The sequence below is a fragment of the Phyllobates terribilis genome, unplaced genomic scaffold (genome assembly GCF_046119375.1).
Source record: "Phyllobates terribilis strain yellow unplaced genomic scaffold, ASM4611937v1 Scaffold_9__5_contigs__length_417890890, whole genome shotgun sequence".
Lineage (NCBI taxonomy): Eukaryota > Metazoa > Chordata > Amphibia > Anura > Dendrobatidae > Phyllobates > Phyllobates terribilis.
In genome coordinates, this window is record NW_027362769.1 from 63,744,636 (window position 1) to 63,761,521 (window position 16,886).

The 16,886-nt window shown below is 40.6% G+C and overlaps 1 protein-coding gene across 3 annotated transcripts in view; it reads left to right on the plus strand.

Annotated features, from left to right (window-relative positions):
* Positions 1-13,907, plus strand: part of ARMC8 (armadillo repeat containing 8) — a 114,864-nt gene extending 100,957 nt beyond the window's left edge. For all 3 annotated transcript variants that reach the window (XM_073646533.1, XM_073646534.1, XM_073646535.1), the window contains 5 exons: positions 5,904-5,999; positions 6,506-6,601; positions 7,793-7,865; positions 11,336-11,429; positions 13,283-13,907. In XM_073646533.1, coding sequence (XP_073502634.1) covers positions 5,904-5,999; positions 6,506-6,601; positions 7,793-7,865; positions 11,336-11,429; positions 13,283-13,316 — 393 coding nt within the window. In that variant the 3' untranslated portion in view covers positions 13,317-13,907. The remainder of the gene's footprint in view (positions 1-5,903; positions 6,000-6,505; positions 6,602-7,792; positions 7,866-11,335; positions 11,430-13,282) is intronic.
* Positions 13,908-16,886: the final 2,979 nt, after the last annotated feature.

A 16,886-nucleotide genomic window follows, 5' to 3' on the forward strand; every position in this document is an offset into this window, starting at 1 on the left:
TGTTGGGACTACCAAGGGAATTGTTTTCAACATAAAGGATTTTGACAGACACAGAATCTATTGAATTGAAAGGAGCGGGTGAGTGCCTCCAGCATCAGGTTCAAATCCCAAGGTGGAATTTTTTGGGGAAAAACTGGTTTTGATCTGTCACACGCTCTGAAGAATCTCGTTATCCATCTATTACTTGGCAAGTCATAATTATATATTGCTCCTAAAGCCGTTATCTGTACTTTAAGGGTGGTAATGGATAGACCCTTATTCAGGCCCTTCTGGAGATATTCTAAGAAAGGCCCAAGTGAAATTCCATCTTGTAGTCTTACACCGGAGCTGCTGAGTAACTTCTTCCAGGTCCTACCATAGACCTTAGTAGTTACTGGTTTCCTAATTTTGAGCAGTGTGGAGACCAATTTAGGTGAAAAACATTGCTGCCCTAATGGTGACTTGTCAAATTCTAAGCTGGTAAGTGAAGCTCAACAAACTGGACCCTGGATAAGTAGATCCGGGACCTCCGGCAGCACCCAAGGGTCATTCATTCACAGACATCAACCGAGAGCCATGGTCTTTTGGGCCAGAATGGTTCTATTAAAATTACTCTTGCCTAATCTTCCTTAGTATTGCTGGAATCTGCATTCATGGCGGAAAAATGTAAGCCAGATCGAAGTCACGTCTGATCTGAAATGCGTTAACTATATGTGGATGTTCCTTGGGATTTAGTGAGCAAAACTTCTTTACTTTTCTGTTGCATTTGCTTGCAAATAGGTCTATATCTGGGAGACCCCATAACTCTACAATCTGCTGAAAAACTGCTGGATTCAGGCCCTATTCTCCTTGCCTCAACCGATTACGGCTCAGTCTTTCTTGCTTTTTTATTTTCCTCTTATGTGTAACGCTATTAGTGAAGAGAGATGGTCTTCCACTACCTAAAGATCTGCTCCGTTACTGACGTCAGTAGGTTGTATCGAGTTCCTCCCTGATAGTTAATATATGCCACTGTCACTCTGTTGATAGACACGAACATGTCTGCCTTGTGTTGATGATAGTAGGCTCTCCACTGCATATTTTATTGCCATTAGATCTTTTAGATTGGAGGATCCAAACTATTCTGCTACTGTCCAACTGCCCTGAACTAGCCCATCCTCTGAATGCACCCTCCATCCTCTTGGACTTGCATTTGTGGTTAGAATACTCTGAACTGGGTTTTCCCAAGGGAATGCCCATGATATATTTCCTGTATTTAACCACCCATGGAGAGACTTGACTGTGACCGAGGAAAGGGTTACTCTACCTTTTTAGATGTCCTCTTTGCACTTTTTTGCTTACTAATATGTATTTTTGTGGTTTTCTGGTGTGCAACTGTGCCCTCCGACCTACTGGAATACCGGATGTCAGAGACCCCAGTAATGACATGGCCTTCTTGAGGGTCATGGTGGGATTTTTTTTATCGCCTTTTAGCACCTGATCGGACACCTTCCCTATTTTTTTCCTTGGAAGGTAACCGTTTTCATTTACTGAGTCTAACAGAAGCCCTAAAAAAATTTGGAATTTTAAAGGATGTAGTCTCGACTTATTCAGGTTCAGAAGCCAACCCTGATTATTTAAGGTTGTTCTGACATACTCTAATTGGAAATTGCAGTGATCAGCCTTCTTGCCTATGATTAAGAAATCGTCCAAGTATGGAATTAGACAGGTGTTCTGTTCCCATAGATGACCTGTCATTTCTGCTATCACTTTTATAAAACTTTGTGGAGTAATCCGTAACCCAAAGGCAAGAGCCCTGAACTGGAAATTCCTGATACTCTCATCCATGGCTAAGGCTACTCTGAGGAACTTCTGATGTTCTATATGGATTTGGACGTGATAATATGCTTCTTTTTAGGTCTAGGACGACCATATAACAGCCTGACAATAGTAGCTTTATGGACTATTTTATAGACTCCATCTTGAAAGGTCGGATTTTCTGGAACTCGTTTAGCTTTTGCAGGTTGATGATAGTCCTGAAGAAGGAGTCTGTTTCTTATTAAAAGGGGAGAATGGAAGCTATCTTCTACTGCAACCTCTGTAAGGACATACATACATACATACATACCCTGCAGACCTTTGTGGTAACAGCCAAGAACTTAAGTCTCAGGCCAGATTCTACTAATTTGAGAATCCACCCACTTGCTGAGGTTCTTGCCCATTCAGAGAAGAAGTGGAAAAGCCTTTCCCCCACCTGGGGAATGACGCCATTTGGAAGATTTCTTAATCTCCGAAGAGGAACCCCCGAACATGAATCCTCTTTCCTTCGACGGGTCTCCCATTTCCCTAATGGTCTAAATAAATACTCCTTTGCACGGAATGGAACATAGTTTGGATTTTGATTGTATATCGCCAGGCCAACGTTTAAGCCACAGGGCTCTTCGAGCTGCATTAGAGCGAACTGCCGATCTCGTTGTCAATCTCACAGAATCTGCTGATGCATTTGCCAAAAATGCTGCTGCTCCCTACATTAACAGGATGTTGGCCAAGATGTCTTTCCTTCTGGCTTTATACCTCAGCTGACTTTCCAATTGATAAAGCCAGACCATCATGGACCGGTCTGTAGATGTTGCAGATATAGCTGGTTTTAGGGTTCCTGCTGAGGATTCCCAGTTTTTTATAGGTAGACATCTGACTTCTCATATAAGGTATCTTTAAGCACCCTCATGTCTTCAAAGGGCATGGAAAATTTCTTAGACGACTTGGCTACTGCTCCGTCAATTTTTGATGCTTTATCCCAGAGGTCCCCAACCGCCGGTCCGCGGACCAGGACCAGGCCGTTGGGGTTTTTCAGCCGGTCCGCGGCACCGCCACAGACAATGACTAAACATTGACAGTGTGCTCTGGTCTACGGTGGCTCAGAGAACACTGTGTGGGGTGGATGCTGCCCGCTGTTCTAGACTCCCGCAGGGTAGACCTGTAGAGGACCTGTGATGACATCAAGGTACATAACTGTGATGTCACCACAGGTCCTGAAGCAGGATGAAGCAGGGGCGGAACTACCGCCCGTGCAGCCGGTTCATTGAACGGGGGCCCCTCCAGCCTCCAGCAGGGCCGCCATCAGGGCATGACTGCCCTGACTCCAGTATGGGGCCCGGCCGGTAGGAGCCCCCTCGGAGCCCCCCTCTTGTGCGTCTCTCTCCTCATGGGGCCCCCGGCCCCATGCAAAGCGCCGGGTCCAGGACATCTCATAATTCCTCTGACTTCCAGTCATGTGACGGCGCCGTCACATGACCGGAAGGCAGGAGAACCTGGTGTCAGCGATTTGGACGAGCGCCAGGATTCTGCAGGGATCGCATGGGGGTAAGTATAACAAGTTTTATTTTTTTTTAAATACAATTAACTAGGAGTGGGGGGAATGGGAGATGCACATGGGGGGAGGGGAGAGATGAGAGATGCACATGGGGGAGGGGAGAGATGAGAGATCCACATGGGGGGAGAGGAGAGATGCACATGGGGGAGGGGAGAGATGAGAGATGCATATGGGGGAGGGGAGAGATGCATGGGGGGTGAGCTGCACATGGGGGGGGGGTTATGTTTACATAACTTTGTTGCCTTATGAAGGGCGGGGGGGCCCCCAAAAATTTCTTGCACAGGGGCCCACTACAGTCTGTGTCCGCCCCTGGGATGAAGTAAATGCAGCTGAACAGCAGCTGTCAGGACAGCTGCCCTGTCCTGCTGCAGGGCGTGATGGGGCCTCAGTGATGCGGCTCCTGGCACAGCACATTATGTGGGGCTCCTGGCATAGCTCCTGGCGGGGACCTGGTCTACACTATATAATAAGTATGCACTAAACTCCAAATCCCTCCATTGCCCCGCCCACCCCACCCCCTCCTTGCTGGGCCATGGAAAAATGATCTTGCTTCAAGCCGGTCCCTGGTGCAAAAAAGGTTGGGGACCACTGCTTTATCCCATAGGGATCTTTCCTGCTCCGCAAAGGGATATTTTCAAAGATGAGGGTAGCTAACACTTCCTTTTCAGGTCTTGTCCATTCCCCCTTAATAAGGGCCTGTATTTTCTCAAGGTTCTTTGTTTGTTTTTTGCACCTGACCTCCAAATATAACTTACACTAATTTGGGCGTTTTCGCTACTTTTATGCTCATGGTGGACCTTACTGGCTTGACTAATCTGTCCGTAATTTCCACCAGGTAACACGGCCTACCCTTTCACCCCCATCTGAGAAAGAAGCGGAATCCGAGGACATACATTCTCCCTCTGATCTCTGATTCTTCAGAATCTGGCGACGATATTGTTAACTTTCACTTTCTTACTTTTTCCCCTTTTTTGAACGGCTAAGGACTTAATATAATTTTTCACCTCTGATTATATTAGCCTTTCTGAGCTCCGTAGCAAAATTAGAGGTTTCTTCACATACTGTTTTTTTCTATACATGCCTGGCAGAGCTTTTTCTGCTACAAGCTTGACCACTCTCCACACAGCGCACACTTTGTTTTTGTTTAGCTATGCATTTCTTAGGCCTCTCCTTACAAATAAGCCAACAAGAGAATGACTGACTTGTTACAAAAGTGAACTTTCTCAAAGATCACTAACCAAACAGTTACTAGTGAAGGTATCGGATCACCCAAGTGATCTACCCTGGAGGCTGTACTGCGGCTCTGCTGTCTGGACCTACTCACACTTCTGGTGCTTTTCCCATTGTCAGTACGAACCCTACTGCTGCGTCGTCGTTGTTGCTGCTTCGGTCTGCTGGACCTGCAGCTGCGTTTACTGCTCCTGTTGCTCCATGCCAAACCTGGGAGGAAGTGCCGGAGTCACCACTTTTCCGACGGTCTTAAACTGCAGTTAAATGCGGGACTAGCCTGGACAGCACCCCGTTTGCCCCAGTGGCCACCTCATCCGGACCTCCCCTGGAAATGCTTCAACACTTCTGGGTCCCTTATTACCGACGCGCTCCTCATCAGGGCACGCCTTTACAGCGCGCCCCGCCCATGAGCAGACCCAGAATGATGCGGCTGCCAGCAGACACGCAGATGCTGCCGCCACCTGCCCCAGTACGCCAGCTAAGTCCCCAATGGACCACCTGCATCGCCTCCAGGACCTGCACATCAGCTCAGCCGACCTCTCGCCCTCCTAAGTGATTGGGCAGGAGTCTTCTCTTCTTCATTCCGCACTGGACACTGCATATAGGTTCTCCAACAAGGACAGGAAACCAGCTGATGCAGGGGAGAGACTCCGCCCTTTTATTCTGCAGGTTTCCTGTACTTGATGAGCGGATCCCCTCTCTCAGGAGGTGCTGTCATGGGTGAAGGGAAAACAAGAGTTCTAAGGAGACTGCATCTGTCTAAATGTGTGTATGTATGTATGTATGTATGTATGTATAATAAATATATATACATGTGTATGTATGTATAATAAATATATATACATGTGTATGTATAATAAATATATATACATGTGTATGTATGTATAATAAATATATATACATGTGTGTGTATGTATGTATGTATAATAAATATATATACATGTGTGTGTATGTATAATAAATATATATACATGTGTATGTATGTATAATAAATATATATACATGTGTGTGTATGTATGTATAATAAATATATATACATGTGTGTGTATGTATGTATGTATAATAAATATATATACATGTGTATGTATGTATAATATATATACATGTGTGTGTATGTATAATATATATACATGTGTGTGTATGTATAATATATATACATGTGTATGTATGTAAAATATATATACATGTGTGTATTTTTTTTTTTTATTATTATTTCAGTCATTATGGTTATTTCTGGTAGGCTATGCATACAATGTAACCTTAGCACCTACAGGCTTTTTTTTTATTTGTAACATTCTAATTTTTTATTTTTTTTATCCTTTTCCCCCTTGTGAACTTTAAGCATATAGACCAGATAATGAGCACGCATGGGAAGCAGATAATGCAAGCAGTGACCTTCATTCTAGAAGGGGAGCATAATATAGAAGTCAAGGAACAGGTATGTCATCTGTTTGACCCCAACAAAGCCCATGCTAAACTATGAAGACCTTTTTAGATCATGAAATGTAATCTAAAGTAATAAATCACAGAGGGGACATAATTTTACTGGAAAGGGTTAATAACTTTGTGGTACAGTAGTAGTGGCTCTTGATTACTTGCTAGGATTTTGCAGTTATTTTGTGTATAGCTCGTTGCATAAGGTATCCTAAGCAAGAAGCGCCTTTGCAAGCGCTTTGCTACAGAGCTTGAAGTGCTGCTCGAAGCTTTCCAGATTCCTGGGTCTGGCCAACAACCGTGTCCCTGTGCTGCAGAGGTAAAACTGCCTCTGCTAGCGGCAGTGGGTGGTGAGTGCACAGTATTAATAATGCAATTGCTCTGAACGATCAATCATTATGGAGCACACTGCCCCTGGGAAGCAGTGAGGCAGGGCAGCAGTACGCTCTCAAGCATAAGATCACAAGAACAAAACTGGCAAAACCTTTACCTGTATTGTTTGTGTTTCAGACCTTATGCATCCTTGCAAACATAGCTGATGGAACAACGGCTAAGGACCTAATCATGACAAATGATGATATCCTGCAGAAAATCAAGTATTACGTGGTAAGTAACACACTTTGGTAATCTCCCTACAAAACACTCCATTAATTTACCAGTAATGCTCTGTTCACATTTACAATGTAGCTTCCTATTATAGCACAGTCGTACCAGTTGCGTTCTATGCAGACCATCTGTGCCCGACAAATCCCATTGATGTACGGGTAAATAGGTTTCACAAGATAAAAAGTTATCCTATATCCGGTGCACAGAAAATAACTTGCTGATCAATGGGGTCAGACCACTGGGAACTTGGATCCCCAACAATTGTCCTACAGCGCTCGATTTTTTTATTTTTATTTTTTTCCAGCGGTTCCATAGATCATGTATGGTTGCAGAGTTGTGCGTGCTTGACCTCTGCTTCATTCATATCCTATGGATAGGGTAACTTTTAATCTGGGGAAAGCCAACAATACATGTACTGCTATTTTTCTCAGTCTTTCTCTTCAGTCAGATATTTAAAACCTTAAAGTAGTGTTCAAGTCCTCTATGAATATATATATTACCTGCTATTTACTTTCCTCAAATTTTGCCTTTTAGCTGTTTTTTAGCTAACCTCTCTTTCCACATGGAGATGACTACAGATTAGTTTCTTGGTCTACCGGCATCCAATGTAGTCTGAGACGCACTTCCTGTCTCATCACTGGTTTAGGCTCTTACTCTCTACTTCCCCCTGCTGCTCAGACTCCTCTGACTGCTGTGTATAAACAGAAGTCTATTACAGGCTCGCCAGGTTATCCATGCATGAGAGCTGATTTCCTTTAAGGTCCATGTAGACATACCGATCACCAGGAACAAGCATTTTTGGGAGCACTCATTCCCAATAATTTGCCTGTCAAGAAAGGACAGCAATCGCCCAACTAACAAGCAAAACAATTGCTCATTGGATGAGATGATTTTTAAGCTTGATAAAAAAAAATCATCATTCTCAGCAGCAGATCATTTTGTGTAAACAGGTCGTGCTGCCAAGAACAATTATATTTTATTATTCTATGCACACAGAACAATTAAACTAACGCTCATTCTGTGCATAGAAGCGATGTCTGCCTGTCTAAATAGCACTGTACTTGATTTGTGTTCTTAACATTGGCTTTCTGTGCAATTCTCTGTACCCCCTAAGTAGGAGTCTATTTAAAAAAGTGAAGGTTTTGAGTTTGATCACAACATACATTCTAATATTCTGTCCCCTCCTCTCAGGGTCATTCCAACCTGAAGCTTCAGCTGGCTGCAATGTTCTGCATAGCAAACCTCACATGGAATGAAGACGAAGGTAACGAAGACCACCATGATCCTTCTCACAGTCTTGGATGCCTGTTACATGTCCGTGTTTGCAGTATCTGTAGCATCCGTTTTTCTCACAGATGGCACACATATCCATTATACCCTATGCTGCTCTGCACAGATCACTATTTTTACATGAACCATGTGTCCGTGTGACCCACCACATTTTTTTGGCAGTACGGATCACAAGGGCCAATACAAGTCTAAGGGTACGGTACATGGATGGGATCCATGTGTTTAACATTGCAAAGTGGAGGAGAAGCTTTGTAATTTCTTCGTTTTTTTTTTTTTCCGGTACTGGTTTTATACGGACTTGTGAAGGGGGTCTTACAGAAGGCTTTAGCAAATTAAAACCGAATACGATTATATAGCGGCCTTATATTTGCACACCTCATCACTGCAGTCACCATGGAGGGTGACAGAAAAGGTCACCGGTGCAACCCAAAAATATTATTCGGTTCATGGGAGCCAAAGTCATGCAAATGATATAAAATATATATGTATGTGTGTGTGTGTATGCATATGTGTGTGTGTGTGTGTGTGTGTATATATATATATATATATATATATATATATATATATATATATATATATATATATATATATATATATATATATATATATATATATATATATATATATATATATATATATATATGTGTGTATATACAGTACAGGCCAAAAGTTTGGACACACCTTCTCATTTAAAGATTTTTCTGTATTTTCATGACTTTGAAAATTGTAAATTCACACTGAAGGCATCAAAACTATGAATTAACACATGTGGAATTATATACTTAACAAAAAAGTGTGAAACAACTGAAAATATGTCTTATATTCTAGGTTCTTCAAAGTAGCCACCTTTTGCTTTGATGACTGCTTTGCACACTCTTGGCATTCTCTTGATGAGCTTCAAGAGGTAGTCACCGGAAATGGTTTTCACTTCACAGGTGTGCCCTGTCAGGTTTAATAAGTGGGATTTCTTGCCTTATAAATGTGGTTGGGACCATCAGTTGTGTTGTGCAGGAGTCTGGTGGATACCCAGCTGATAGTCCTACTGAATAGACTGTTAGAATTTGTATTATGGCAAGAAAAAAGCAGCCAAGTAAAGAAAAACGAGTGGCCATCATTACTTTAAGAAATGAAGGTCAGTCAGTCCGAAAAATTGGGAAAACTTTGAAAGTGTCCCCAAGTGCAGTTGCAAAAACCATCAAGCGCTACAAAGAAACTGGCTCACATGAGCACCGCCCCAGGAAAGGAAGACCAAGAGTCACCTCTGCTTCTGAGGATAAGTTTATCCGAGTCACCAGCCTCAGAAATCGCAGGTTAACAGCAGCTCAGATTAGAGACCAGGTCAATGCCACACAGAGTTCTAGCAGCAGACACATCTCTACAACAACTGTTAAGAGGAGACTTTGTGCAGCAGGCCTTCATGGTAAAATAGCTGCTAGGAAACCACTGCTAAGGACAGGCAACAAGCAGAAGAGACTTGTTTGGGCTAACGAACACAAGGAAATGGACATTAGACCAGTGGAAATCTGTGCTTTGGTCTGATGAGTACAAATTTGAGATCTTTGGTTCCAAACACAGTGTCTTTGTGCGACGCAGAAAAGGTGAACGGATGGACTCTACATGCCTGGTTCCCACCGTGAAGCATGGAGGAGGAGGAGGTGTGATGTTGTGGGGGTGCTTTGCTGGTGACACTGTTGGGGATTTATTCAAAATTGAAGGTATACTGAACCAGCATGGCTACCACAGCATCTTGCAGCGGCATGCTATTCCATCCGGTTTGCGTTTAGTTGGACCATCATTTATTTTTCAACAGGACAATGACCCCAAACACACCTCCAGGCTGTGTAAGGGCTATTTAAACAAGAAGGAGAGTGATGGGGTGCTACGCCAGATGACCTGGCCTCCACAGTCACCAGACCTGAACCCAATCGAGATGGTTTGGGGTGAGCTGGACCACAGAGTGAAGGCAAAAGGGCAAACAAGTGCTAAGCATCTCTGGGAACTCCTTCAAGATTGTTGGAAGACCATTTCCAGTGACTACCTCTTGAAGGTCATCAAGAGAATGCCAAGAGTGTGCAAAGCAGTCATCAAAGCAAAAGGTGGCTACTTTGCAGAACCTAGAATATAAGACATATTTTCAGTTGTTTCACACTTTTTTGTTAAGTATATAATTCCACATGTGTTAATTCATAGTTTTGATGCCTTCAGTGTGAATGTACAATTTTCATAGTCATGAAAATACAGAAAAATCTTTAAATGAGAAGGCGTGTCCAAACTTTTGGTCTGTACTGTGTGTGTGTGTGTGTGTGTGTGTGTGTATATATATGTGTATATATATATATATATATATATATATATATATATATATATATATATATATATATATATATATATATATATATATATATATATATATATATATATATATATATATATATATATATATATATATATATATATGTATGTGTATATATATGTGTATATATATATGTGTGTGTGTGTATTATTATAAAATATATAGCGCCTAAAGTATTCCTTTATTGACCTGTATCAGAAGCCTAGTATTGTATCTGCAACTAGAAGGTGCATAGGAGGTCTCTGTATACTTTGGTATCATTCACATTCATGTAATACAGTATACAATGAGCTCCTACACTCCCTTTAATATTGGCTGCAGTTTGACCAAATTGTTGTCCGTAAACTATGTGCTGTAAATTCTGGCAGGCAGTCCACAGACAGTCTAGTTTAATGCTGAGGTTTCTCACTCCACAGTCTTGTATAATTTATTACTTTTTACCTTTGGGCTCATTCAGACATCTGTGCAGATCAGTCCGAGGCCAGACTGCTAATGCATGGACTGTCCATGGCTCTCTCGACCCGGGCCTGACGCCCCCATAGAAATACATGCAGCTGTTATGCTTGGGAGAGCTGCAGCCAGTCCGTGCGTTGCACTCCAATCTCTGATCGATTTGCATGGGCGTCTGAGCCCTCTTCTGCAAGATTGTGCACCCACATCAGAATGGGTCCAAAAGTGTCTAAAACTCATCAGAAACCTGGTGCAAGACATGAAAGACAGTTTTCATTTTTGGTGCAAATTATGCCATAATTCTGTCACATCTAGCTTGATAAATCTCCCCTAGCGTGTGCTGATAAGACAGTACTGGAACTACACAGACCGCATGGGATATCCTGTCATGTGTCTGTAGATCTGAAATGTATGGAGATTTACTAATATTTTTGAAAACCTCTTAGTGACTCTGCGATGAGAAAATACCAATAACAGCTGAAAGTTCACCACTTCCCTCAACGGCATAAACTTTTCACCTGTTCCATGAACATGTCAGACGTTTCTTAAAGTGATGCTATCATTTCATTTTACCCCCATAAGTGTGCAAAATATCTGCTAATCTCATTTATAACTGCGTTTTTGTTTTCTTTCACTCGAAGGTTCACAAGAACGACAAGACAAGCTCCGTGAAATCGGAATTGTTGAAATCCTCCATAAGTTGAGTCAGTCAACAGATCCAAACCTATGTGACAAGTAAGTAGCTCTGGCATAGTCAAGCTGTGTGTGTATATGGGAGTATGTATGTATGGCAATGGCTGCGGCGCTGAGATCACTTCGACAGCACATCAGCTAATCGGTGAGCTCAGCAGCTCTGACCATAGTAACACACTAAGCTCACTAATTAGCTGATACACTTTCAAGGTGACGTCAGCACCACAGCCAGTGCTAGACACCAGGAACACCGTCAGAGACTTGCTGATGGACCTGGGGATGGTGAGTACAGCACATTTTTGTTTTTGATTATTATTTTTTTAATAGCAAGCTGCAGCCAAGGGAGAAATGTAATAGAAAGGGAACAATCCCTTTTAATGACTGCCATGTAATGCTAGATGCACAGAAAGATACTTTTTTTTTTTTTTACAGCTGTAAATCATCATTGCTTCTCAGTAAATATATCAGAAAGTGGCACCATATCCTGACTGCTGCGTTTGAAGCATGATTTTATGAATCCCTTTAAAAACATCCACCATATATGTACGATGAGTAAGTGCACTGCATGTATGGAGCAGGCTCTGGAGCTGCGCACATTCCATAGAGCACAGGTGCCAGCTGTGTTATACAGACAACCAATACCTGTGAGCAACTGCAATGTGTAACCTTTTGGTTTAGCTGAGTTGTGGCAGCTAATGGTCTACTGAAGTCCACTGTGTCTTCCATGTTAGTGCACCCATGAAGGACATTGTCAATTTTACAATACACTGCAATATACAGTACACAGTCAATCAAGCGATTGCAGGTTTTAGCTAAAAATATAAAAAAAATATAAAAAAAGATATAAAAAGACCAACAAATTTCAATTCCCCCCCTTTTCTCCAAAACATAAATTGCAAAGTATAAAAAAATACCATATTTTGTATCGCTGCATACGTAATTGACCAAACTAATAAAATATTTAGATCATGTGGTGAATGCTGAAAAAGAAAATCTACATTTTTCAAAATATTGTTGAAATTTCAGTTTGTTCTTTAAATTTCATCCCACTTTGATTTTTTTTGCCCTATTTCAGTACATTATATGGTAAAGTAAATGTATCCTTCAAATTTACTACTCCTCCTGCAAAAAAATAGAACCTCATACAGCTATGTCCATGGAAAAATATAAAAAGCTATGGCTCTTCAAAGAAAGGGGAAAGCAAAAACAACTATAAATGATTGCATCTGCAAGGTGTTAAAATTTAGGATTCATAGACCGCAGTGTACACCAAAATTTCACTTAGAGGACCAGTCACTTACTCAAAAATAGCGAGTCAAATACCTTCTAAAAATTGTTGCGCTCCCCTGATTCTGTCGCTCTTTTCCTTTTTGTGCTGAGTCACTCCATTGCAGAGCTATTCACATTTGTTTCTTCTGGAGCGCAGTATGTGAAATCTCTGCTGTGCAGTCCAACTTGGTGTTTCTTCTCTGGGGTTGTGCACTTTCACTCCTCCCTCTCACATGTTGTCTAATAGCTGATCTGAAAGTCTAACAGTCTCAGATGCTGTTAAACTGTGATTAGCAGCATCTGGGAGAGAGTGCATGCCCCCCCAGAGAAGAAACACCCAGTTGGACTGCACAGCAGAGATTTCACATACTGCGCTCCAGAAGATACAAATGTGAATATCTCTGCAACAGAGTGATTCAGCGCAAAACGGAAAAGAGCAGCAGAAGCAGGGAGGCTAGGGATTTTTGAGCAAGTGACAGGTCTTCTTTAGCGATCACCCATTAGGATTTCAAAGGGTGGTAACAATCCTTCCATTAGAGCTTGTGTATCAGCATACCTAATATTCATAAGTTTTGTGTGATTTTATGTGAAATTCATTTATAAATTGTAATTTTTCCTTCTTCTAGGGCAAAAACTGCACTACAGCAATATTTTGCATGATCTTGGACAAGAATCGTCTCCGTTTGACTTCTTTCTTACATCGCCTCCGTTTCACATTTTCACCTATGGATGAGCAAGAAACTAGTCTGTCTCTTTAGTGCACACAGTCACCTTGGACTGCTCTATAGAGCATGTAAAGTGGATATAAGCTGCCTCAGCAGAATGGACTACTTCATATATAACCACCCTGCCCCGAGTGGGTTATTAGTATTAATTTCTTTTTCTTTCTCATTTTGGGATTTTCTGAGCTATGGATTTTTAATGCTGTTGCTGCAAACTTTTGGCGTGGCTAAATACCTCAACCCTTTCATTTTCTTAGATTCTTGCACACTTCTTGAGACCTGACACACAGGAAACATGGACCTTCTCATCATTTTTGTTTTCCACTTTAATTTACAAGGGCAAAGAATTTGCTGTAAAAAGACCTTTTAAGTTTGTAAAATGTTATTTAATAAAAAAAAAAGTGTAAAAATATAAATATATATATAAATATATACATGCACAGACGTGCAGGACAATAAGTGCCCCTAAAATTTATGTTAAATTTTTGAGCGTACAGATATTTGTAAGTAAACTATATGCATTTCTGAAGTGAGTCTTTGTATATATTTTTGGTTTTCTACAGATAAATGGGTGACTGTTTGCCTGTTGAATTCATTAAAAAAAATTCTTTAAGGTCTTTTTTTAATGATTTTCTTTTTAAGCTTGTAAAGATGATTAATATGCCTGGTTCTAATTATTGATTATATAGTCACGATTACTCAACCCAAAAGCAGTATTTTATAACCACTTGCGCACCAATGTGAATGTATTGCTATAGAATAAATATCCAAATCCCCGATCCACCTCAACCGAGAACAGATGCCATAAGATTTATCCCACAATGCTTATTTCTGCAGATTGAAGGAGGACAGCTGAACACAGTGTGATCCCATAAAAAAAAAATTCTCTAATACTCTAGAAGAAGCAGAGATTAGCGAAACCCTAAATCAAGACTGATGCTTGTTGTTGCACTGGACATTTTAATTTCAATGTGGTGCTAATTTATCTTTTATTCTCGTGCACATTATTTAAACTCTCATAACAAAATGTTTTTTGTATTTTTTTATTGGATCACATTATGTTCAGCTGTTCTCCTTAGACTTTTAGGAATAAGCATAGTGGGATGAATCTTATGGTTTCTGTTCTGAAATTATGTGGGCTGCAACCGTCAGGGATTAGCATATCCATCCTGAAGTCACACTTTCACATACACTGAACATTTGTGATGTGGTACATAAATGAAATTGTTTGCACTTTGACGTGGTTTTGTTTTACAGACTTTCAACCCTGAAGTCTTTGGTCCACTAGAGTAATCCAAATTTAGGACTTATGCAATTACTTAATCGTTATAATGCTGAGTAATATTTTGGGTTTAATGAACAAAACAATTTGCCAGTGTAGAATGTCTCATTGCCGTAAATTTTGTGCTTTTATTCTTTCTTACAGTACTGGTAACAGAAATGTAACCAAGAAAATCCAGCTGCACTCTGAAATGCTATAATATGCAAACATTGAATATATTAAATTGGAACTGCATTACTGCTATAGAAAATATGTTTAAAGTGAAGGTACTTGGTGCATAAATTGGCCAATTCAATAGAGCCCACCAGCCCCGACAAAGGCGTACCCTTTGATGGGACCCTAACCTTAACACGCCTTCCCCTGTCTGAAAGCCTAAAATTTTAGAGCAGGCAGGATCAAGCTCTAAAAACACCTTAGGATGATGGGAGGAGTGCTCAGTCAGAAGTAGTGTACTAAAAGTATCCAAAAACTGACCAGCACCTCCAAACAGAATAAGGCAAGTGTGAACAGGTGCAAGCCGTCACAACTATTCAATATAACCAAGAAAATATAGCTGCACTCTGAAGGGCTATAATATGCAAACATTGAATATATGAAATTGGAACTGCATTACTGCTGTAGAAAATATCTTAAAAAATTAAGTTACTTGGCGAACAAATTTATAAAAGGAGTGGTTAGTAAATAATCCATGGTCAATCAGTAGATCACAAATACAGAACTTCAATATTTAGTCTCATATTGTAAATGCTCATATTTTGTGTCTTCCCACAATATTGAGCACTGTATCAGTCTTTTGTTTGAGGCATCAATGGCACCTAGTCCTCTTACATTTTATGGCTTTGGAATATAATGGAAGAATTACCTAAACTACTTTAACAGGCAAAGCATTCAGGTGGATGGAAAATGCAGATGCTTGGATCTGACCATGCAGGGTTTGTGTATTACTGAATGGTCTCTCCACTGCCACATTACTAGCCCAAGTGTACATACACTACAATACAAGTGAGTGGGATTTTTAAACAATATAGAAATATATATGTGCAGATTTGGAGGCATGCTGTGGATGATCATAGTCTTATTGCTCTATTCTGCTATGGATTCACTTTTTTATTACAAAATGTGAAATCTATTGGAAATTCTTTGTGCTTCTCCCTGTAGATTGGTCATAATGTGCCATTACATCCTCAAAACACATTCAGACTGTGAATTTTATGATCCAAATTTGCACCATAGAGATCAATAATACGTTCATCTGGATGAGACCTGGATTCTTCACCACAAGGGATTATCTGCTATTTTTTATTTTGTCCACTGCCATTGGTGCTGGGAACAAGCTGATGGCATTATGTTCCCTTTAATAAGCTTTATCACAGAATGCTAAAAAAGTGTCTGCCCCCATAATTGCGGTTATCTCCAAAATCTCAGATTTCCAGGACTTCCAAAAACATTTACATACATATTTGTTCATAATGTTGGCAACTCTTTTTATGCTTTTATCAATATAAGGCCTGTACATCTAACTGGTTCTCCGGTGGCCACAATTATTAATGGTCACCCTTTAAAATCATGAAAATAAGTCAAAACTCCTTGACCGAGAGAATAAGTGTTTCAGACTTTTTTAATCATTTATTTTTAAGGTTGACACATTATATTGGTGCTGAATGACCCTCTCTGCTCTGAACACATTGTGACAGGTATTTATCTGGGCACTGTGTACACTCTTTGGATGCACCATGGTCTGTTTATCTGGGCACGTTTGGAGGCTCAGTAAGTGACAAAGAAATACATTTGTTGCTAATATTCAGTAAAAATCACTGTTACATGTAAAGTTCCACAAGTCCAAGCTCCTGGGTAAATATTTTACAATTGCGTCTGTTTTCTTTTAATATGTTGATTTTGTTTGTAACTTAAAAAAATATATATACAGTACAGACCAAAAGTTTGGACACACCTTATTTAAAGATTTTTCTGTATTTTCAGGACTATGAAAATTGTACATTCACACTGAATGCATCAAAACTACGAATTAACACATGTGGAATTATATACTTAACAAAAAAGTGTGAAACAACTGAAACTATGTCTTATATTCTAGGTTCTTCAAAGTAGCCACCTTTTGCTTTGATGACTGCTTTGCACACTCTTGGCATTCTCTTGATGAGTTTCAAGAGGTAGTCACCGGAAATGGTTTTCACTTCACAGGTGTGCCCTGTCAGGTTTAATAAG